The 23,281-nt window shown below is 53.1% G+C and overlaps 1 protein-coding gene across 14 annotated transcripts in view; it reads left to right on the top strand.

The window, feature by feature from the left end:
- Dysf (dysferlin) overlaps positions 1-23,281 on the top strand; it is a 199,065-nt gene that overhangs the window by 107,142 nt on the left and 68,642 nt on the right. For all 14 annotated transcript variants that reach the window (XM_041645118.1, XM_041645070.1, XM_041645102.1 and 11 more), the window contains 5 exons: positions 11,626-11,719; positions 12,160-12,237; positions 19,059-19,240; positions 21,967-22,107; positions 22,704-22,733. In XM_041645118.1, the coding sequence (XP_041501052.1) occupies positions 11,626-11,719; positions 12,160-12,237; positions 19,059-19,240; positions 21,967-22,107; positions 22,704-22,733 (525 nt within the window). The remainder of the gene's footprint in view (positions 1-11,625; positions 11,720-12,159; positions 12,238-19,058; positions 19,241-21,966; positions 22,108-22,703; positions 22,734-23,281) is intronic.

The raw sequence follows: 23,281 nt of genomic DNA, 5'->3' as shown, positions 1-23,281 counted from the left end.
ATCCTGGGCTCTGGGCCACTAAACAGTTGTCAGCCAGGACAGGAGCAAGTGAGATAACTCTGTGGCTTTCAGGAAGCAGGACTGTGTGTAGTTGTCTTTGTCCTGTGTTGGCCTGGTTTGGGCACTGGGCAGGGCCTAGGGAGAGTCCTGTGGCTGAGGCTGAAGGTTGGAGTGGAAGAACTTGAGGAAGGCCAGGCAAGCACTGAAGGGACCAATTCATTCCGTTAGGCAGAGACTCAGGCTGGGGAGATGGGTCAGTGGGCAGAGTGCACACCTGGGGCTATGAGTTTCATCCCCAGCATCCACGTGAGAAGATCCAGGTGTGGTGGCATGTACTTGTGCACTCAGTATCGGGCAAGCAGAGGCCTAACCACGGAGACCCAGGTTCTAGGGAGAGATTGTCTCAGAAAACAATGTGAATGCCACAGAGAGACTCTGCTCATATGGGCTGATGAGCAAGGGGGCTTTGGGTTTCACTCAGCTGAAAAGTGCTCTGAAGGGGAAGCGGGTATCAGGTGGCAGGAAACTGAGGTCTTCAGGGCATCCCTGGGACTCGGTCCTCTGTCTCAGCCTCTTCTCATGCTTTTTTGCTCCTTGGTAGCAATGACGGTGGCAGAAGACATGCCACATCCTGACAGTCACAGGACCCTGCTGGACAGGCATGCTGCCTTTCCCCCATATGGAGAGTCTGGAATGGCTCAACCCCAGGAAGGAAATGGCTCCAGCTGGTCGTGTGTGCCTGTGCCAGTCCCTGTACCTGGGGTGAGGGGTGGAAAGCTCTGAATGACCACACTTGGGCTCTGTGATTGACAGCACCACTAGGTTTGAGAGAGGAACTTCTGAAAAGGAAAAGAAACTGGAAATAGTGGTAAGCAGAGAGTTCTGGAAGGCAGATCCAGGCCTCTTCCCAGGGGGTACAAGGGAGCCAAGGGCACAGTTGAGCAGAGGCCAGGCTCTGGCTGGAGCAGGGCTTGGGGATCATGAATAAAGCAGCTATGGGAAGTAACTGAGAGAGATAGCCTCCCATCAGAAAATCCAAGCCTAAGGCTACCACGTGGGGCAGGAGCCGTGGGACCAAGGTGATATTTGGATTGGCAGAGGGACACACAGGAGTGTCAAAGGCTCAGCAGTGTAGATGGGAATTCTGGCATCTGATGTAGCTGTGTGAGGTATAGTGGACCTAGTGGCTGTCTGATGGGTGGCCATGATGTGAGATTCCCCTCTGTATGCTGTGAATATCATTGGTTAATAAAGGAACTGCTTTGGGCCTATAGCAGAGCTATAGGGGAACAGAGCTAGGTGGGGAAAACCTAGCTGAATGCTGGGAGAGAGGAGGCGGAGTCAGAGAGAAGCTGTGGAGCCACCACAGGAGACAGACAGATGTGCTGAAACTTTGCTGGTAGGTCACGACCTCGTGGTGATGCACACATTATAGGAGATGGGTTAAATTAATATGTAAGAGTTAGCCAATAAGAAGCTAGAGCTAATGGGCCAAACAGTGATTTAAATAATACAGTATCTGTGTGGTTATTTCGGGTCTGGGCAGGAGGGAACACACTAGCGGTCCTCTTACAACATGGCCAGGTCAGGAAAGCAGGAAGAGTTGGGGTTGAGTGTCTGCTGGGAGGGGCGGGACACATGGTCAGAGGTGCCCAGACACATGGCCAAAGGCAGGTGCTAGAGCAGGGTGGGACTTGGAGAAGGAAGGCAAGCAAGGAAGGCTAGGAAACATGGGCCAAGATTCTCCTTGTAAAGACTGGGAGAATGGAATATGATAGTGGTGATATTTCCAAGAAGCAGAGACATTGACTAGTCTGTTGTTTGTGGGAGAGCGTGTCATGGGAGGGGCGGGGTTCACTGATGTCAAATGTCAAGTTGACAGGCATGGGAGGGTTGATGAATTTTTTGATTCACTTGTTATTAGTAGTTTTTTAGATGTTAATTTATTTATTATGTATACAATGCTCTGCTTGCATGTATGCCTGCAGGCCAGAAGAGGCACCAGATCTCATTATAGATGGTTATGAGCCACCATGTGGTTGCTGGGAATTGAACTCAGGACCTCTGGAAGAGCAGCTGATGCTCTTAACCACTGAGCCGTCTCTCCAGCCCGCATTTGTAATTAGTTTATGATACATGGAAGGAACCGCCTCAGGAAGTCCTCTGCATCCCTGGGGAACATGACTGCCAGAGAATCTGAGGGAGAAAATCTGTGAGTGCTTGGGTGGATCCCCCAGAGTTCTGCAGTGTCCTTAGGAGTTCCGTTTCCGGGCAGAGCTCTTTTCCTTCTGGATAATAACTGTCTGGACTACTGAGTATATGGAATCCCCAGCCCCAGCACAGACACGTGACCCCACACCATCCTTTTCTACAGGCAGCTTCACCTGCTTCCAGCATGGCCAAAAGATGGCCTGGCTTTCCATCTCTGAGCTGATTGGCTTTGCCCTGGAACAGGCTGGTGTCTTAGCCCAGGGACTGCTCACTCTGTATCACAGGATAGATTGTCAGGTGTTCTGTTACCAGGACCACACTGCTAGTTCTTGGTGTCTGCTAATGTCTGACCTGTACCTGGTGTGCATGTGACAGACTTCCCAGGTGATCTGGCTCTTCCTTCTGCCTCCCACGCCTCTGGGACTCTGTTACGTCACTTATGGAAGAGACCACGTCTTAGCATCACTGGGAGGATTAGCAGTGACTGTGCTGGCTAATGAGCTGAGAAGTCAGCTAAGGACCTGTGACAATGCTCACTCTCAGGCTGTGTCTGGGTGGGGCTCAAGAACCTCTGCCCTTAACGAGGGCCTAAGTAATGAGCTGCTATTGCTGCTGCCACTGGCTCCGTTGAGTATGGAGGGCAGAAGATAGAGTGCATTGGCCTCCGTCGAGATGCTTTCCCGAGTGACGCACTGGCTGTGGAGGCAGAGGTTCCTTGAAAGCCCTCCCGCTGGGTGTATGGCATGGATGGGGACAGGATAAGACAGCTCGTTCTGCCCTTTTGTGGGTCTGATGCTAGAGGCTTGGTCCACAGGGGAGCTCCTCTGGGACTTAGGGTTGGAAGAGAGAGTTTCGCGTTGTGACTGCAAATAAACCTGCCGCCTTCTATATCTTTGCTGTTCTATAGTTATTCCAGAGTGGCCATGCTGAGGGGGAGGGCGCTGGGAGGAGGTTATAGAGAGAGACCTTGAAAGAGCCAGGGAATGTCTGTGGGTGGGGCTGATGGAACCTCCTGGGAATCTGAGGGGTTCGAATGTCTGGGCCCCAGGACTAGGCCTGGTTATGCCTTGCCTCCTGCCACCCCTCCCCTGGCCTGCCAGCACCCTCTGGAAATCGTCTCCTTGGAAGGCAGGCCCTGTCTGCTCGTTAGCACCAGCAGCATGGGCCAAGCCTGGCTCCCTCCTCAGAGCGGGAGGCCCTGGCTCAGTCTGCTAAGCGTCTGCTGTCTCCATCCCGCGCATTATTTTATTTTCGTATTATTCTTTTTCCAGCTAATATCCTGGCATTCCCAAAGACACCGGGTTTCATAATCTTCCTGGCGTTCCCAGGGAGCTGGGAATCGGAGTACAAAGCCACTATTATAGCGAGTTCCATCAGCCTCCTGCTTACCCCACACCCCTTGCTGCCGCCACAGCCACCACCACCCGGCTCCCACCCAGTCACCCCCTCCTGACGCCACCAGCCTCTCTGGGAACTCTGGTGACGGCTGCTGGGGATGAGCTCACGGAATCTGTACTGTCACCCTTGCCCTGGGCCTGCCCTCCAGGCACGAGGATTTTCCAAACCCTGCCTCTGCACTTGGCCTTGCTAGAGGGGCAAGGCTTCCCGGGCTGCAGAGGCAGCCTGGCTGAGAGGGAGAGAAGGAGGGAATGAGGAAGGGAGGGAAGAAGGAAGGGAGGAAGGGAGGAAGGGAGGAGACAGGCCTGAAGCGTGTGCTGGCGGCCTTGGTGCCTTCTAGAGCTGAGAAAGACTTCCACGTTCAAAGGTGCTTGTGAGCCTTGGAGCTGCAGGAGCCTTGGGAGGTTAGATACCTCTCTCTCCCTCTTCCTCTCTCTGTCTTCTGCCCTTTGGCAGATCTGATGCTTGCTGATGCTTCTGTATATGTGTCTGTGATGGTTAAATTCTGGTGTCAGGCCTCTGGCATTATCTACTCCTCTAGGGCATCCAAGTCCCCAAGAGAGAATTACTAAATCTTTTTAACCATCAAGCAGATAGGTTTACATGTTGCCCTGTATCCCACAGCCACCCTGGGAGACTGGATGCTGACATTAGCCCTTCTTACAGATGGGACAACTGAGGTGCCACACATGGCTCTTTAAATTCTTTTCTGGAGTAACCAGAATAAGAAAAAACAGTTTCTGTTGTATCGGGTGATGCAGCTATGGGGTAGTGATGTCACTGTCACCACAGATAGTTCTTTGAGCTCTGAAGTGCTACTGCAGAAGAAATAGGCCCGTGTCTGTCCTAGAACCTACCTAGGGCATACAGTTCCCCTCCCCTCTCTCTTCAGGTGCTTTCTGACTCTTGGCCAGATCACCAACTACTACTTTCACCCTCTCTTTCACTAGGGCAGAGCATCTCTCCTGCCACACCCAGGGCTCTTTAGGGGTGGCCTTAGGGAGAGAAAATTTGAAGTGTCAAAAGGCTGGCTCTTGGCTAGCATCCTTGGTTATCCTTGCTCCCTGCATTTCAGACAGGCAGTCAGTTCCTTAGGGCATCCAGATGTGATGAGTATGTCTCTCCACCCGGAGAAGCTGCTACCCAGGAAGCCTACAAACGACCCCTTAGAGACAGTTGTCACCACCCCGGGCCATTGTCAATGAAGGGCAGGTATGAGTTGGAGGGACTGGAGAAGGCAGTCAAGGAAAGACCAGTGTTGATGTGAAGTAACTCAAGTCCTGAGCTTGCCAGAAATGAGGTCCCACATGGTTTGGCCAGGGTGGGTCATCTCTGGACCTGGATGAAGTCATACTGTGTGCCTGGTACCCTAGCCCAGTTCCCAGATATGTTCCCTCTGAGCAAGGCATCCTTCAGAAATTTGCCTCCTGGGTAGCTATGATCCATGGCTGGGGGAGGCTGAGTTTTTGGAGGGCCACTCTGTATCTGTCCCCAAGTTCCTTTCTTGAGACAGGGATTCATATATTCCAAACTGGTCTTGATCTCACCATGTGGCCTAGGATGCCCTTGAACTTCTGATCTGACCCACCTCCCTGATGCTGGAATTACAGGTGTGCACTGTCCCTTATGGTGCTGGGAACTGAAGTGCCAGGGCCTTGTGCCTGCGAGGCTAGCACTCCTCCGACTGAGCCCCATCCCCAGATCCTGATTATTCACCTGAAATAAGCACTTGTTCCCTACCTGGCATTGTGCTGTCTGGAGAGGGCTGGCACCCCGCTCAAACGAAGATTCCCCATCCCTCCTGTTCTCCTGCTAGAGAGGACAGTTTGACTATGTCCGTGTGTATCTGTCTTGCTCCAACCTGGGTTTTAAGATGTTGAGGTCCTAAGTGAGTGTACCTGCACAGTTGGAGCCCCTAAGTATGACATCGCACTTGAGGGTCTAGGAGCCTCCATCCCTAATGTTTTTTTTTTTTTTTAAATATAGCCTGGGACATTATTACCAGTCATTCTAAGAAACCAGGCATGAAGAATCAAGGAGCGTCCAAACAAAGTGGGACAGACACTTGTTGAAATTCTTGAGGCAGCTGGCATAGGAAAGAACTTGTGCTGGATGTCTCTGCAGGGAGGACACTTGGTCCAAATCAGCCCCACGTGGCACCATGCATTCTCCATGTTGCCTGGTGCCCTCCCAGCTCCGTGGGGCGCTCAGGCAGTAGGCTTGCAAAGACTTTCGTAAAGACTTAAGCGGCTGATTCCAAACCCTTCTTCCAGTTGCAAATTAAATGGGGTTGCACCCTCGCCTGCTATTCTACTTAAGACCTGGTTGAGAAGGGAGATCTCCAGCCTACTCCCTCTTATAAAGGCCTCCCATGCCTTGGTCTGGCCTGCTGTCTTGCGTGTGGGCTTCTGTGTAAGTGGTGGCAGCTAGGGATGTGCTCTGAGTTCTGGGTATGACTTCTCCCCTAAGCTGGCACTCAGCCATCTTTAGCCACTACAGCACTTTACTTAGGGGCTCTGAACTCTGGAAGAGAGATCCTGGTCTTGTTAGAGAATCCACCATTTAACAGCAGGGAAGAGACAAACTGTCTTGGTATTGTCACTGTCGGATGGGGAAGATAACGACACAGCAAAAGCAGTAACCTCCCTTCACTACGTTGTTCCTTGGCGAGCCTTGCATCTGTGACAGAGCCTGTGTAGTCCTCAGTGGTACAGGTATGGACACCCTAGCTGCTGTGGACGTTCCTCATGTCCTGTGCTAAGATACACACCACAGGTACCTGGGGCCACTGACTCTGTATATAGATGGCTTTGTCTAACCAGCCCTGGGAGGCAAGCTCCATTAGGAACCCATTTCACAGAGAACTTGTTTTGCTTGAACTGTCTTCAAATGCAAACCAAGGAAGACTGTCTCACATCACCATGTTGCTTCGCTGTCCCTGCAGAGCTGGGGATGAGGAGAGGGTGAAGATGGTGATGGTCCAGAGGCTTGTCGGAGGGTTGTGCTGGCCAATGCTCGGCTGCCAGCTCTCCAGAAAAAGCCATGCCAGGCTTCCCAGTTCAGGCTTAGAGCATGTGCTGATTTCTACAGTGGCAATTCCCAGATATGTGTGGGTCTTCTTTCTTTGTTTCTTTGGTCTTTTAAATCAGTCTCATGATAACTCAGGCTTCCCTAGAACTCCTGCTCCCTCGTACCCCTGGCTCCCAAGTGCCAGGGCTATAGACATGCACCACCACCTCTGTTTTGAAATACCAGTTTCTCGAGTTGTAAATGTAGAGACTTTCTCCTGTCTATTAACTGCCTTGCCAAGTCCCAAATCCGTAATCTACTCTGGGCTGTGGAACAACTCCGGCCCTTGCCACCCTGGGGTCCTATTTGCATGAATGGAGGAGGGCACTGCTCAGTTCCTATTAGTAGGATCCTTCCCAGGGGGACTGGGCTCTTCTTGCTTCTGCCTCCTGACCTATGGTGGGAGTGGTCTTCCCTGGAGGGAGGACGATGGCAGTCACTGGTGGTAGGCTACACCTCTCTGCTTGACCTGGCCAATGCAGGGAAGATTGCTGGGGTCTCCGTGATGGTCCCAACAAGCCCCTAAGGCCTTGCTGATTCCTCCCAGCAGCCATAGTGTTGCATCTGGAGCACTGTCCCAGCCTTCTAAGCTTGTAGTCGCTCTGCCTCTAGCTTCCCCAGCTTTCCCCTCCCACCGCCCCACATGGGTGTTGATAGAGTTCTCCAGGGAGCTCACTCAGGGCTCCTTTTTGAGGCTGGAGCAGCCAACCTTCCTAGTGGGTGGTGTGTCGCTCTGAAGGACTCTCAAGCATGCTGTTGAGCCTTTTCTAGGTCTCCATCTCATCTGGATGAGGGAGGGGATCCCTTTTGTAGGCATTTCCCCCAGAACCTGCCTGCTTCCTTTTGGTTGAAGGCCTTTGGAGGTCAGCCCTGGGCAGGCCCAAAAAAGTTTGACTTTTTCTCGAGGGACATTTGGGGGCACTCCATGCATCTCTGAGGCCCAGTTTTTCCTTCTTACTGCCTCCGGCTCCTCCAGGGATCCATGGCCTCCTGCCGGGCAGCAGTGGGTTGGAGGCCGCCCAGTCCCCCCCAGAGGGAGCCATAGGATCCCGTACACAGCTTGCCCTAGGACACAGTGTGTGGCCACAGACGGCATGGCTGCCAGCCCCAGCCTGGGAGTCTCCACATGAGCTACGGAGTGAAGAATGTGGTTGTGGGAAACCCAATGCCCTCGGCCAACAGGGCTGGGCAGGAGTGGGTGAGAGAGGCGAACGGGCAGAGACCCCAGCAGGGGCATCCGATGGAGCCTGGCTGTTTCCAGGACCCCACTGGGCACCCCCTCCCAATTTTCCTCACCCGCCAGCTGAGCCCGTCTTTGATGCTGCCACCTGTGATTACTCAGTACCTATTCCAGGAAGCCTTTTCCAAAGGGGCACCCCAAAAATCCCCGTTGCCCTTCCTACATAAAGAGCAGCCTATTGGTCAAAAAGGGACCCAGAGCGGGGCGGGGGGGGGGGGTTCCTTCTGTGGCAGTCAGACCATGGACTCCTGAGGTGAGGGGAACACTGTTAGCCACACAAGTCACTACCTCCTACCTGGGAATTTGGTCCCTGAACTGTCCATATTGTCCAAGGCAAGGACTTGCTGGGGTTTTCTTTCCTGGAGCCATCTCAGGGCCAGGTTGAGGGCTGGGGACGTGGAATAGAAAGGTCGTGCGTGCCTTGCCCACTGCCCTTCAGAAGACAACTGGCAGGGCAGGGAACTGCTCAAGGCAGACAGCCAAGAGGTGCCCGTGCTTCTGCAATGACTAAAACGGAGGGAGAGCTTAAGAATAGCAGGAAGGATGTGCTGAGTGGGAGGGACAGGCAGTGCAAAGGTCCTGTGGTGGAAGGAAGAAGATGTGCAAGGCCTTTAAGAAAACTAGAGGGGAAGGAGTGGAGATTTGGGTGATGAATTGCTTCACATAGGCCTGGAGAAGTGACAGACACACTGAATGCCAGGTACCTACTGAGGGCTGTGGGTATGTTATCGATTTAATTTTTTTTTTAACCAATGTTTCTAAGTGAGGGGTACTACCCCTCCCTTGGGTGACATATGACAGTGTCTGGAGACATTTTGGCAGTCATAACAGAGTGGTACTGATACCCCGCCAGGTGACTAGGGATGCTTCAAACATGCCTGTGACACCAGAGGCCTCGCCATTGGGAACAACGCAGCGCAGAGTGTTCACAAGACCAAGGTTAAACTCCCTGCATTTCTCACAGATGAGATTGAGGATCACAGGGACTTGCCATTGGCCATGCCAGCTGCCTTTCCTCAATCCACTCTGGGAACTCCAGGCACAGGGCTGGTCTGCCTGTCTCACTGTAATTGCGCATGCCCTGGGCATGGTCCTCAGTGAACATCATCACCTAGAACACAGAACTTTGCCCTGGTTTCTGTCCTCTGACTTGAAAGTTCCCGGGATCCAGCTCAGGGAATGGTCCCTGGATTTGGGTCCTGAGAAATGATGGTGGCGAAGGCAGGGTGTTGCCAATCAGCCGGCCAGTGCCAGCGCTGCCCTGCCTCCTGTCACACGCAGCCTCAGATGGTGTCTGTTTGGGCGCCTTCCCTCAGCATAACCCTGAGAATGGCTTCAGCTCCAGTCTTCTGTGTGGAGAAAGGTGCTTTTCAGGAGAAGGCAAGCCTTTCCCTGAGTTAGAGCCACCGACTCAGTGAATGTCTCTGGGCCTTGTTGTGTCAAGCACTGTTGGAGGTGCTTGGTCATTGTGGTACCCAGAGCCCATATTGACCTTGATGGGAATCTTTGGTATATCGAAGTCTGTGAGATCCTGTTATGGTGCGTGAGGATACCGTGAGGGTATGTTTCAGACTGGATGTCCCTGGCCCCTTTGAGAGGTGATGATATCTGCTTCACTGGTGTCTGTGTGGTGAGAGAGGGGTCTCAGAGTGTCCCTGCTGTTTTAACATGAGTGGGGTGCTAGTGTCGGGATGTCAGCACTCTAAAGTCCCAATTCAGTGCCTGCTGAAGGCCAGCAGGGAGGGCTGCTTTCCCCTCTGTTCCCAGACATTAATGGGATCTGTTTAGGGTGATGTCCAGCTCTCTTCTTCTTCTTCTCTCTCTCTCTTTCTCTGAGTATGAGTGTGGCTGCCCAGCTCTAGGAGGGTATCTGCTCTGCCTCCTGAAGTGCTTTCTCCGATCAATGCCCAAACCCTGAGGCAGGAGAAGGTGCAAGGTAGGACCACAGTGGTCCTAGATCAGATGGGGATGGCTGGGGCCCTAGGGACCATGTGGGGTAGCTGGGCCATCCTTGGGAGGCAGGTCAGGGAACCCAGGTCCCATGTAGGACACTACAAGAGGAATTCTCATAGGCCCTGAGCCAGGCCTGGGATACCTGGCCCAGCCCCTGTGTAAGTGCCAGGGAGGAGAATACCTCTTCTGATCTCAGGCTGCAGGCCCAGTGCTTGTATACGGACCCGGACAGTGCAGTCAGAGGCTCAGCGAGAGGTGCTATGAAGGGGGTGGGAGGGGAGGCACAAAGTGTGTGTATGCTCGCTCAGCAAGCAGTGATGCATTGTGGGTCCTGTGAGGTGGGCCACTTCCTACAACTGCATGTGCTCATCCAGTACCCTGCCTGCTTGTAGGACACCTGTGTGTGGCTAGGCTGAGGACAAGGGGCTGGAGTCCTGTACTGTCCATCTCCAGAAAAGCTTGCTCATTAGTGGTAGGAGCATCAAGGTGTGTGTGTGTGTGTGTGTGTGTGTGTGTGTGTGGTGTGGTATGTGGTGTGTGTGAGGTGTGGTGTGGTGTAGTGTGTGTGTATATGTGTGGTATGTGTGTGGTGTGTGTGTGTGTGTATGTGTGTGTGTGGTGTGTGTGGTATGTGTGTAGTATGTGTGGTATGTGGTGTGTGTGGTGTGTGTGTATAATCCGGAAATCAACCTCAGGAGTGTTCCTCAGGAGCCACCTACCTTGTTTTTAAAGAGTTTCTCACTGGCTTAGGACTTGCAATTAGTCTAGGCTTCCTGTCTCTGCCTTCCAGCACTAGGGTCACAGATGTGGACTACCACATCTGATGTTTTTTACGTGTGGTGTGTGTGATGTGTGTGTATGTGTGTGTGTGGTGTGTGGTATGTGTGTGGTATGTGTGGTGTGTGTGGGGATCTAATGATCAAATTCACATCTTCATGTGTGTGCGCAAGCACCTTACTGACTGAACCTCTTCTGGAATAATTCAGAACAAATGGACCATATATATATATATACATATTCATATGTGTATATATATATGAACACCACCCCCAGCCCAGCTCCACCCTGCACAGCTTCTGACATCCATCCCCACAGCCTATGCTGTACTTCCCTAGGACAGTGACTTGCTAGCTTTCTCTGAACACAAACTGTGGCCAGGTGGGGTCCTAAGAACTACTTGTCTGTCTTTAACAGGCACACAACTTTCTGACCTGAGCAATGTATAATCATCTCTGATCTACAAAAATTGATCTGGAGGACTTAAGCAACTTGTCTGAAGTCACGGGGACAGTTAGTGACAGGCAGCATTAGAACTTAGGTGATCCAGTTTTGGAGGGGTGCCACTGTACTCTCCCTATCTGCCTGGGAGGTGCCCAGTGGTGAGACTCGGAGCCCATGCAGCTGCAGGAGGGCCTCGATGTTTATCCTGGAGCCGGAGAGAAGCATGTTCCTTCTGAACAAGTGGTGTGGGCCCTGTGCAAGGCCAGGACAGGGGAAGACCTTGTCCTAAGAATAGTGAAGGGCAGCTGTGGGGAGCATGACCTTACTGAAGCCCGGGCCTCGGTGTTGGGTGGGAGAGATGGGGCAAATCGCTTGGTCTGACTCTCAGGCATAACCCTATGGAGGATTTACACCAGAGCTGCTTTTGGCTCGGAGGTCTGTGTGTGCAGAGGAGGACTGGCATCCAGGGGCTGCCGGGAGCAGGAATCCAGGGTCAGTTTTTGGCTGTGCCCTGATAAGCCTTGTGTCCCCAGGGCGGCATGGTGGATGACCGGAGTGAAGATTCCATGTCCGTTTCTACCCTGAGCTTTGGCGTTAACAGACCCACGATCTCCTGCATCTTTGACTGTAAGTTATAGTTGGTGGTGTCTGAGTGTGTACGCATGACATCACACTTGGAGTGGAGTTCCATAGTCAGGAGTGTATATATTGAGGCTCTATAGGACCGACTGTGTGCTCCCAGGCCAGTCAGGTCTTTTGGTATGTGTGCCTGCGTACATGTGGGCATTCGCGTCTGAGTGCTGGAGATGGGATGTGTGCAATCAGGTCACTCTCACCGTGAGTTTGGCCTCCGTTTCCCTCCTCCACTCTTTCTCTCCCTGGGATTGGATAGGCTCAGAGGATGCAAGCTGCTTCCTCTGGGCTAGAGGCTTGCTCTGCATGCCTTGCCATTTTCATATATAGCCAGATTGTGCTGACCTTCCTGGGGCAGACCCTCCTCTTCCTGTAGCTCCAGTCTTTAGCAACCCTATTGATCACATGGCATCTCTGTTTTCTCCTGAATGAAGATGGGAATCGCTACCATCTGCGTTGCTATCTGTACCAGGCCCGAGACCTGCCAGCCATGGACAAAGACTCCTTCTCAGGTAGGTGGAAAAAGGGGAGGAGCCGGAACTCCCAGTGGGAGGGCTCTAAGTGTGCGCTGTGGCTGGCAGCATCTTTGAGTGGCTGACTTCAGTGAGGTTTGGATACTGTTCCCAGGTCCTGATGATTCTTCCTCTTCAGGGCAGCTACCTCTCATGTGAGACCTCTGCCGGAAATGACTTGGCTGATTGTCTCTTCCTTCCCAGGGGCCATTCTTTGTTGGGTCTCTAGTGATGTCTTTCTCTATGTAGGTCACTCTGTGCGGACCCAGCTCCCTGAGACCCCTGCCTTCCCAGGCCCAGCTCCTGTATTGCCTGACTGGCCTGGGGTTCTTTATGGAAGACTTGGCTATACAGTTCCATGCATCCTTGCTTCAGAAACACACTTATCCAGGTCACTCAGTTTCCCGCCCTCCTTGTTCCCTCCCACACTGCCCCAAGCATAACCGGACTTCTTCTCCCTTGTTTTGAAGCATAGACCGTGACAGATGAACCTGCCGTATTTGCCCCATCAGGCAAAGCTTTGAGGTGTGGTGACTGTGGCCTCACCGGATTCATCTTTGCTTTACCCAGGAACCACCAGCCCCGCCAGCTTCGATCCACAATTGCAAGCCTCCTGCATGTGCCTGACCTTTGCATTTAATGCCTTCTCAGCCTAGGATGCATTTCTTCCTCAAGTTCAACTTCAGGACCCAGATCACATGTCCTCTGGTTCCCCCAGTGCTTGGCACCTCCCTGGTACATTTCTCTGTGTCCCTATCCACTGTGGGGCTCAGTTGTGGTCTGTCTGCTGCAGTCTTCCCACCAGCTGGGTGCTCACACAATGAAGTGCCTGGTTTTCCCTCAGAATCTTCAGCACTGGACATCTGAAGGGCAGACATTTATGGAGCACCTCTGTGCACCAGCCAGGTGTCCCACCTCTTTATTTTATAGGTAAAGAAATAGAGACTCAGGTGGGTTCCCTAAATTGCTTGAGTTGAAAGAGTTGACAGGTGACAGAGTTGAGAATTAAGTCCAAAGTGGTTCCCTCACAAGTACCTACCTATGGTTAAGGAGGATAGGGTTCCGTGCGAGTGGCCTTCTGGTCACAGAATGGCTGCACAGCTTATAGTCACATGCCAGTCCTTCTAAGCCCAACCTCTCTTTCCATCACAGAAGCTGTAGTTCCCATCCAGGTTCCTGGGTTCTCAGTGACCTGCCCCCCATCCCCACTCAGCTAAGCACCGGCACCTGGAGTACCTACCTCCTGGGCTTTGGGGGCGGGTCCTGAGAGAGCCCTTTGCACACGGACATTGGCAGGCTGGGGGCAGTTAGACATCTACAGTGGCTGTGTCTAGGACTTTGACGTTGGAGCTGGCACTGAGGACTGTAGAAATGGACTGAGCCCCAGACCAGTCTTTTCCTTTTAGCGGCGTGGTGCGTGGGTGAGGGTAGAAGGCTGTTTGTCTTCTGTGAACTGAGCTGGTTAAGGACCCCAAAGGTAGCCTGGGCAGCTGGAGCTCAGCGTCTGGATCATGCAGCAAGGTCAGCAGGCACTGGTCTGGGAGATGTCATACTTTCCACCCAGATAAACATCCCTTGAGCTTTGAGGGCGCTGCCCAGGGCTTCCTCAGAGGCCATGGGCTTCTGAATGAAAGGCCCGATTGAGCAGCAGCTGGGAAGGAAAACAGCAGCCAACACGGGGGAACCTATAAAACTCGGAGTGTTTATTTTCACTCCCAAACCCTAAACCAAAGCGATTTCTCCCCGGGAACTGACCCTGGGGTGGCTGGCTGCTCAAGGCTGTGCCCGGCCACTGGCTGCCATAGCCGAGGAGCCTGGTGTTTGAAGCCGGAATGTCTGAGACCAGGGGAGGGTCTAGCTGTGACAGCTACTACTAGGAGCATCTTTCAGCTACCTCCCCGCTGTCCAGGGTCATGCGGTCCTCTGCTGCCCACCGTTTTCCCACCGCTAGCCTGTGGGTGTGGAGTTTGGAGGAGATACTTGTGGGAGGCTACTGTTCGGTGGCCTGGGGACTGCACCTCAGTGGGGCCTGCCCTTGTGGCCACATCTGCTCTCTAGACCCAAGGAAGGTGCCTGTGGTGTATGCTTGAGTCGAGTGTGTGCAGCAGAGGTCAGGCAGAGAGTATAAGATGCAGCTCGTACCAGTTGTCTTCTCTGATATTGGTGTGGGCTTTGCTCTGAGCTAAGAGCCGTGACTCCCAAGGACTGAGAGACATCACTTGCCATCGGCTCTGCTCCTGGCTCCATCTTGCCTGACCCTTCAAAGTGGCAGCATCATGCCATCTCCCAACACAGTCCAAGCCCACATCTTCCTAGTTCTATGTACACCAAGGCTACTGGAGGCTAGAAGCTGTCTGCCTTGTCTTATCCCCACTGAGAACTGCTTCTGTATTGGATGGAGCCGTGGTCCCACTGACACCTGCCATTCCCTATACAGAGGATCTTGGGAAGTGCTGTCTTACAGCCTTTCAGGAACAAAGATATGTTTATTATTTAGACTCCTTTTTTGGCCTCAAGGTCAGAGGGCTCCAAGGTGTATTCCTTGACTAACCCGGTCAAGAAGAGATGGCAGACAGGCCAGACGCTACACGATTTAGTGACTCAGGAGGTGAAGGGTCTACTTATGATGTCCCACATTCCTCTGCTGGCCTGTAGTCCACTGAAGTTGAAACAATGTGTCTCTGAGAGGTGTTCCTGCTAGGGCAGGTCACAGTGGGGTCTGCTGAGCCTCAGCTCACCTGTGCTGTAGTGGTCCCTAGATTTGGGTGTCACTGGGGACTTCCTGCTCTCGGGCTTCTGATGTCTCCATGCTACTTGGCCCTCCTCTTCTAATCTAGGCTTTCTATTCAAGTTGGCTCTGGTGGTGGCGGGAGTGGAGGATGGGGCGGCATCCACCCATCAGGCATGGGAAGGGGTTTTCCAGACTGCATCAGAGGCTTGTGAAACGCTTCACTTAGAAAGGGTTCCTGGGAAAGAGACTGGGGAATGGGTCCCAGCTTTACGATACACAGCGGCTGTCTAACCTGCTTCAGCGCTCCTTAATGCCTTCCCAAGAGCTGGAAGCATGCATGAGTTGGGACTCAGCCAGATTTCTCAGCACCAGTCAAGGGCCCTTTGATATCTGTCCACCATCCCTTCTACTGCCGCGCTCTGGCTCTAGTACTGCCTTCTGCCTCTCACTCAGGTCAGTTGCTTAACCTGTGCATGGCTGGCGTCTGGGCACACCTTGCTCTTTTTAGTTTTTTTTTTTCTTGGATCAGGCTAGGAGAACCTCCTTTGGGAACCTAACTGGATGCAGCCAGGCGAGACCAGCCCCTACTTACTTGTGTCACTGTGGCTCTTAACTTGGGTAGTGACTATCCTCACCCAGGGGTCACACTGAAGAGACTGGCTGGAGTCTCCTTCATCTCTGCATCCCCAGCACCGAGCTACCCTTCCGCACAGTAGGCAGTCAGTACATGAGTACTGCATGAGCCATGTGTTACCAGCGCCCCTGCAGTGACACCCTTGCACCTAGAGCCTTTGGCTAATTTGAATGATGCCCAAGAATATGAGGAAAACATTAAAAACAATTTTATGTTTTCAGGCATCCTGCCCAACTGCTTTCTGAAGGGTCACTAAGTAGCTTCCAATAGGAAAGAACACTTAACTTTGCCACTGCCTGCCAATGCTGGGTTTGATAATTTTGAACATTTTTTTTCTGAATTTTTATTTCATTTATCTTTTAAATTTTATTTTATTTTGTGGTAGGGATTCATGTTGTTCAGGCTGGTGTGGAACTCACTATGTAGCTAAAGATGACCTTGAACTCCTGACTCCTTCCTTCAGCTCCTGAGTGCTGGGTTATAGGCCTTTTTCTTGACTTTGTAGTCATGGTATTGCTGTGGCCTAGTTTGAACTTGCATTGTTTTGATTTATTTTCTTATGGGGATGGCACAGAGTACTAGGAGTCAGGCCAGCCTCAGTCTCCTGGGATCTCAGGCTAGTGTTCCTGGGTCCAGCTTTTTCTTTGGCGGTTGCGTTGGGAGGGGTACTACCGTAAGTCATAGCCTCTAGTCTGGCTGATTGATGGGGACACAAGTGTCATCTGGAGCTCCAGGAAGGTCCGGGCAGCAGGGCTGGCCCAACACTATACAGAAAATGTCCTGGGGCTTGGTGACAGGTCCTTGGCTCTCTTGTGAGGGAACCTGGTGGCATCCTCAAGTGGTCTGTTTCTAGAGCCTCTCAAAGGCAGTTTGTGGTCCTCAGAGAGCTCTGTCCAAACATGCCCTGTTGGCGGTTGCTTTAGCTGTTTGGGTCTTGCAGCCCTCAGGCTGGCTGGACTCTGGACGTGGTGATCTGACCCTTCCCTCCCCCCTGACCTGCAACCCCCTGCTCTTTGGTTCCCTGACAGAGGATGTGTCTGTGAGTCCATGAGTCCATCTGGCCACCTTGCTGCTGCTTATGTCTTTTGCAGGGATGGGGGTGGGGAGATGGACGGGGGTGGTTGTGGAGGCTGGGCCCTGGGCACACAGTAGCCTAGTGTCTGAGGCCCAAGGCCTCCAGGCCTGTTCTTTACAATGCTTTTGTTGTCCTCTTCCCTCCCATGGGTGGGTGGGGTGCATGTGTGTGGGTCTGGGTGAGTTTTGTTTGTAAGCTGCCCCTCTCTGTCCCCCAGCGCTGAGCTCATTGCCTGGGCTGCTGGAGCTGCTGGAAAGAGCCAGCCTGCTCGGAGGCCTGCGTGGGGGGTGCTGCCAACACCAATACAACGTGCATGGCCGCTACAATGTGCAATTGTGACCTTTGTGTAAACGCGGTCGGTCTGGGGCCCGCACGCTTATAAAAATAAAGCATTGGGAAGCACAGGGGGGTGGGAACAAAAGAGGCTTTTTCGCTGGCTCTCTAATATGGTTTTATTTATCGGAACGCGCCCTCCTTCCCTTACTGGAACTGGGAGAGGTTCTCTGCCGAGCTTGGAGCTGATGGTATCACAGCCAGACGGTTTCATTAAACGCACAGACGCCGCCAGGCCTTGCCAGGGGCAGAAGGAAGAGGGCTCGGGGCCAGCCTGCCAGGGCCTGTGCATGGATGTGGAGTCCCATGCCAGGGAGGCACTCCCCCGGGGAGTCTCTCTCTCTGTTAAGGGCATCCCTTTGCCCTCTTCCAACCACAGAGTCAGGTTCAAAGCCAGTATCACAGGGATGCCCTCCATGACTCCCCTACTGCACCTCAGTTCCTGAACTAGCAGGCTTGATTCAAGTTCGGTGCCCATCAGCTAACCTGGTGTGGTTCTGCCACAGGTGCCTAGGGCTTCCGACTGTGAGGCAGATGCCCTCACACTCACTCTTGAGTGACAGTCACAGTGTTGAAGCTCGCTGTCTTCCTTTAGTGGAAGTCCTACTCTTAGCTCGTCTTCCCACCTCTTATATAGTCACTTTGTGCCAACCACGCTCTCTGTCACTTCCTGTGCAGGGGTCTCGGTTTGTCTCATGGTCTCCTTATGGTCAGAAACCTGGCCTGATTCCCTGTCTCCCCACCCTGACCTGTGATTGTTTGGATGGCTCTACACCGTTTGAGGCCACTGGTGCTCTCTTGGGTCACACAGGAAGTTAATGGCTGTGTTGGGGCTGGTCTGGGGTTTGACATTTGGGATAGAGCTGGGGCTGAAGCTATCAGCTGTGTTAAGGCCCTGTGCTTGGTCTTCTCAGACAGCCGGCTCCAGCTGCCAGCTTCCTGTGTCCCACCTCTCCTGTCCATGTGCTCTAAACACCTGTCACTTGGAAGGAAAAGGACCTCGCACCTAAACTGCTGTGCTCTTGGGGGAAGATAGAACACCCACCCTCCAGCACTTTGCTCCTCTCCCAAACCATGCACGCCATTCCTATGACCTCACACTGGTGTCCCAAAGAATCCCACACCGTCACCTGGAGCTTGCTAGAGAGTCAAGGACCCTACTCTGCTACATCAGATGTGCAAGATACCTGTGGAAACATTCTAGGTGACTCCATGGTAACTCTACATTTGGGGACCACTGTTCTAGAATTATACCAACTTGCCTTTGGACAAGGCAGAGAAAAGGACTGGCTGGGTCCCAGGCTAATGGGGCTGGCAGGCTGCACAGGAATTTTGGGCCCGTGAGGAGCTCACACCGTGCAGTGCCTAACAGCTCTTGGCCCTGCGTCCACCTGAGGCCGAGCCACCTCTGCCTGTACTAGTACAGGAGCCTCATAGCTGGTTTATCCTATGGCTTGTGTGTCTCCTGCTGGTCTCTATGTGGCAACGGGGGCAGGGGTATGAGCTGCTGAAGAAAGGTGCTGGCCATGTCCTGCTGATGCTCTCAGGGTGCCTAGGACCCAATGCCTGTGCCCTACTCCCCCATCCTCCAAGAATCCAGATGTACCGTGAACACACTTCCTGCCCTTTGCCCTTATTCTTCCAGGCTCTTATTCAAATTCTCACCGTTTGGGCAGATAGTTGATATTCTGCGTCAGTCTGCCCCCAGCTCCTAGTGCCTGGTCCCTAGTGTGGCACGAGGAAAGCACTGGTCCCTAGTGTGGCACGAGGAGAGCACCCAGCAAACCCTTGCTGTAGACATGAGTGGGCCACACAGGCATCCACTTTTTCTCGCACACCTTCGTCAGATAGGAGTGAAGAAAGGGAAGGTCTGAAGTTGCAAGCCAAGGTCAGGCTCTTTCTTCAAGTGGCGGTAGCTGGCCTTGGATGGCATCTGGCCTGAGTGTTGTTATTCCAGAGTGGAGCCACAGCCATGCTCTGGCTCTGTGGCCCTGGGACTCCCGAACCATCAGCCAAATCCTGTGTCCTTTTTCCCTGCACCCACACAGATCCCTATGCCATCGTCTCCTTCCTGCACCAGAGCCAGAAGACGGTGGTGGAGAAGAACACCTTGAACCCCACCTGGGATCAAACCCTCATCTTCTATGAGATCGAGATCTTTGGTGAGCCAGCCAGTGTTGCCGAGTATCCGCCCAGCATTGTGGTGGAGCTGTATGACCACGACACCTACGTGAGTATGATGACCTGCTACCTCTCTCTGTTGCCTATTTCCCTGGGCAAAGCCGGGCTGTGAGTGTTGGGACTTCTGCCCAAGGCTTGGGCTGGTGGCTGTCCCCTCATGGTTCACTGAAATGATTTAGAGGAGTTAAAATGGGCGATGCCCCTTGGCAGACATGGCTAATCAAACCGTGGGAAGGGAACAGCTCCAGAAAGGGAACAGAGTTGTGGAGCAGGGTCTGGCTTTTCTGCAGGTCTACCTTGTCCCTTCTCGCCACTGTTTTTAATCAAGCACTTTCTGTACTGGGCTGAGTGACCCACCTCTTGCCTGAGGTTTGTGGTCTAGGTGGGAACTGAGATGCCCAGCATGTGAAGAACCCTCTAGATGAGACAGAGTGTCTGGGGTACCATACGGCCCTGTGGTCCACCTGTGCTGTTCAACAGAATATCCTGTGACCATGCTATGCTTTCTGGCTGTGCTCTCTGGGAGGGGATCCACCAGCTTCATATGGGGAGACTTGAAGGGCACTTTTTTTTTTTTTTGGTTTTTTGAGACAGGGTTTCTCTTTGGTTTTGGAGCCTGTCCTGGAACTAGCTCTTGTAGACCAGGCTGGTCTCGAACTCACAGAGATCCACCTGCCTCTGCCTCCCAAGTGCTGGGATTAAAGGCATGCGCCACCACCACCCGGCATTGAAGGGCACTTGTACCAATGGAGAACATGAGTTTTAAATTCAAGTAACTGCAACAGGGTATATTGTGCATGCAATGTAATTGGTGGAGAGCTTGCTTAGCATGCAAAAAGCCCCGGATTTGATCCCTGGCACTGTGTAAGCTGGGCATCCAGGCATGGTGGTGCATGTCTGTAATCCCAGCATTTGAGAGGTAGAGGCAGGAGGATCAGGAGTTCAAGGTCCTCCCTGGCTACCTATCAAGTTTGAGGCCATTCTGGGGTACCTGAGACCTTGCCTAATAATAAAACAAATCAAAACAAAACACCACCCACAAAAATCTGAAGGTGACTCATGTTCCAGTATCACACAATACTGTGCAAAATATCAGGGGAAGCTGGGGTGAAGACAAAAATCCTGAAACAGACGTGGGAGGGGAACATAGAAGGACATTCTAGCAAATATTGGGGCTACTGGATGATGAATAGAAAGAATGAGGCCAGGCAGCTGGGGATAGGGGTCAGAAGTAAGGGAGGCCATGTGGTTGCACACAAAGAAAAGTAGGTAGAGAGGTCAGGTCTGGGTGGATGCAGCAGCAAGGAGGAGGGGTCGGAAGCTATTTCCAGTAAGAGTTGCCATGACTACACGTCAGAAGTCCCGAGAAGGTGTGTCAGCTAGGGGAGGGAGGTGATGCTCTGTAAGGTGCCCATCAGAAGATGACAGAGGCTAGCAGTGGGCAGCACGGGTCTGGTTTGGCGATGCTGACCTGGGAGTTCTAGAGGAAGCTGAGCTTAAGGCAGGGAGCAACAGGATGGAGCGTCATTGGGCCATGAAGGGAAGGAAGAGTGCAGGTCCTGGTGCCTGTGGAGCAGGGGGAGAATGTCTATGGGGGCTGGGAGGTACTAGATGGGTACAAGGCAAACTGTAGGTTCCCAGACTGGGCCAGAGCTCTTTGGAGGCCTGCTCGCCCACACCCAGCCATGGTAACTCCTTCTAGAAATGTCTTCTGAACTGTGCCTCTCCCTCTATCTCACTGCCGCTCCCTACTCAGGCTGGGTCCTCTTTGACCTTTCCTTGGCTGGTCAGCCAGAAACTCTCTTTCAGAAAAATCTTCTGGAAATGTTGCTGCAGGCTGCCCCTCTCATGCTTGCCAGGCTAAGAGGGAAGGGAGAACGATGGTCTGTCCTGGGGTAGTGGTGGCTCCAGGGATGAGCTGGGAACCTGCCAGCCCCGCCCCCTACAGAGCTCAGCAGCTGAGGGGGCCACGCTTGGCCCCGAGGAGCCCCAGACCCTTCCCACTGTTGTGCCCACTGTCCAGTCTGAGTGACAATTCTGGATTGTCGCTCACAAGTGTGGTGTGTGTGCTCGTGCTGGTAGCCATTCCTGGGTGGCTCATAGAAATGTTGAGGCCTTCCTGTAGTGTAGTGTGAGAACAGCCAGGACTGGCTCCCCGTTCCTCTCCTGGGTAAGGGCTGAGGCTTGTGATGTCCACAGCACCATCTGACTGGCTCTGCTGACTGCCCCAGGAGCTATGGGTAATCTGTCTGCTGTGACTGAGGTAGGGGAAGGTGGGCATGGAGGGAGGTACGCTGGGAAGAACTGGTGTCCAGTCACTAAGGAGAGGTGGACCGAGTCATGTGGGCAGTAGGAGTGAGGAAGGACGCCAGGTTCAGAAGATATCGTTTTAGTAAGGCTCATCTTGGGAAGCGAGGTCACCTGAAAAAATGGGGATGTTCAGGGTGAAGCAGTTAAGCAAACAAGGGCGTTAATGAAGTGTAGGCGGACTGTTTCTCATTGCTCTCTGATGGGCTCAGGGATGGATTAAAGACAACCATGGGGAATACTAGTTGGACATACAGAAGGACTTCCACAACTGCTGTGGGAATTCCATCCTAGTTGCAGTGAGGGGGCTAGCATCTTGTCTCCTCACAGTTCCCCCAAGAGGGCAGTGCTCGCCATTCCGCACTAGAGGCTGCCCTGACTTCTGGGGTCCTCTTTAGCCCTGGAGGTCGGATGCAGGCCTAGTCTGGGGCAGGGGGCACTGACTCTTCTTTCTCTACACTGGTCTAGGGTGCTGACGAATTCATGGGCCGCTGTATCTGTCAGCCCAGCCTGGAACGGATGCCCCGACTGGCCTGGTTCCCGTTGACCAGAGGCAGCCAGCCTGCGGGCGAGCTGCTGGCAGCGTTCGAGCTGATCCAGAGAGAGAAGGTAAGGCTGGCTACTATCCAGGCCTGGGAGGCCCAGCTGGGGTGCAGGCCAAGGGTGGTGGGGCTGTCCACATGCTGAACTCAGTAGGAACTGGATGTCTCCCCTGAAGTCAGCCCTCCTACTGACACCCACACGACACACCGTTTCTCATCTCTAAGTCAGGACACAATCCACTTGAGGGCAGAATGTTGGCTTCTGGATGACTAAATCCTCTGGCCAAAGCAGTTTTCCCAGGTCATTCCCTGTCATGGTTTCCAGGAGCCTGGGTAGCGGGGGCAAGGGGTCTCAGGTATGGTGAATACCCACAGCCACTGGGGGCTGGCTGTGCCATGCCTGACTCTGGTCCTTGCAACCAGGACCCTACTGTTAGGTACCAGGCTGTTTTGAGTGCTACCCCAGGCTTGCCTTGCTTCTGTGGCAGCTCTGGGTAAGGTGTCTGGAGGACACAGCCTACCGCCTGTTCGACTTGGAACAGCTTGTATCCATGGTCTGTCTGCTACTTGACAAAGTCTGTGGGTGTTGGCCCAGGGTGGCAATGAAGGGGTCTGGGATGGGCGAGGAAGCAGGTGAACAATACCCTCTTTTCTCTACCCTAGCCAGCAATCCATCATATTCCTGGCTTTGAGGTAAGAATTGTTTGTGTGTTTCTCTCTAGTCTCCCTATCTTTGCTGACCCCTCTAGGCTTGGGAGGGCTTCTAGCAGGTCCCACCTCAGCCTACCTGAGAGCCCAGGATTCAGGCAAATGACTCAGTAGTGGCCTCAGGGTAGATGACCAGGGGCTGACAGTCCCGTCTTACTCAGTGTCTCCATAACCTCTAGCACAGGTATCACCTGCCTGGAAATGGCTGAGTATCAAGTTCCAAACTGCAGAGATCTCAGAGCTGCCCTTTGAGGGCTCTGGGTTGGGCTGGATATTACTCTCACTAGAGTGGGTTTGACATTTAAGGGAGTGCAGGTTTGACCATAGCCTCTGGGCGTACAATCCAAGCTTAGGGTCTTGCAGTACTGCCTAAGGCCTTTAACTTGTGGCTCAGGCTGACGATCAGAAAGTGTGTTTGGGAGCAGTCCAGTATTATTTGAAATGCCAATTTCTGGGTCCGCTGCCATCTAGGCAAGATCTGAGGGTGGAGGCCCAGCATCCCATACCCCACCCACCCATGTGAAGCTTCTGAT

This window comes from Microtus oregoni, unplaced genomic scaffold (genome assembly GCF_018167655.1).
Source record: "Microtus oregoni isolate MIOR12 unplaced genomic scaffold, Mior012 000002F_ref0000024, whole genome shotgun sequence".
NCBI classification, from domain to species: Eukaryota; Metazoa; Chordata; class Mammalia; order Rodentia; family Cricetidae; genus Microtus; species Microtus oregoni.
Note: the sequence above shows the minus strand (reverse complement) of the source record. Positions and strands in the feature narration are given on the sequence as shown.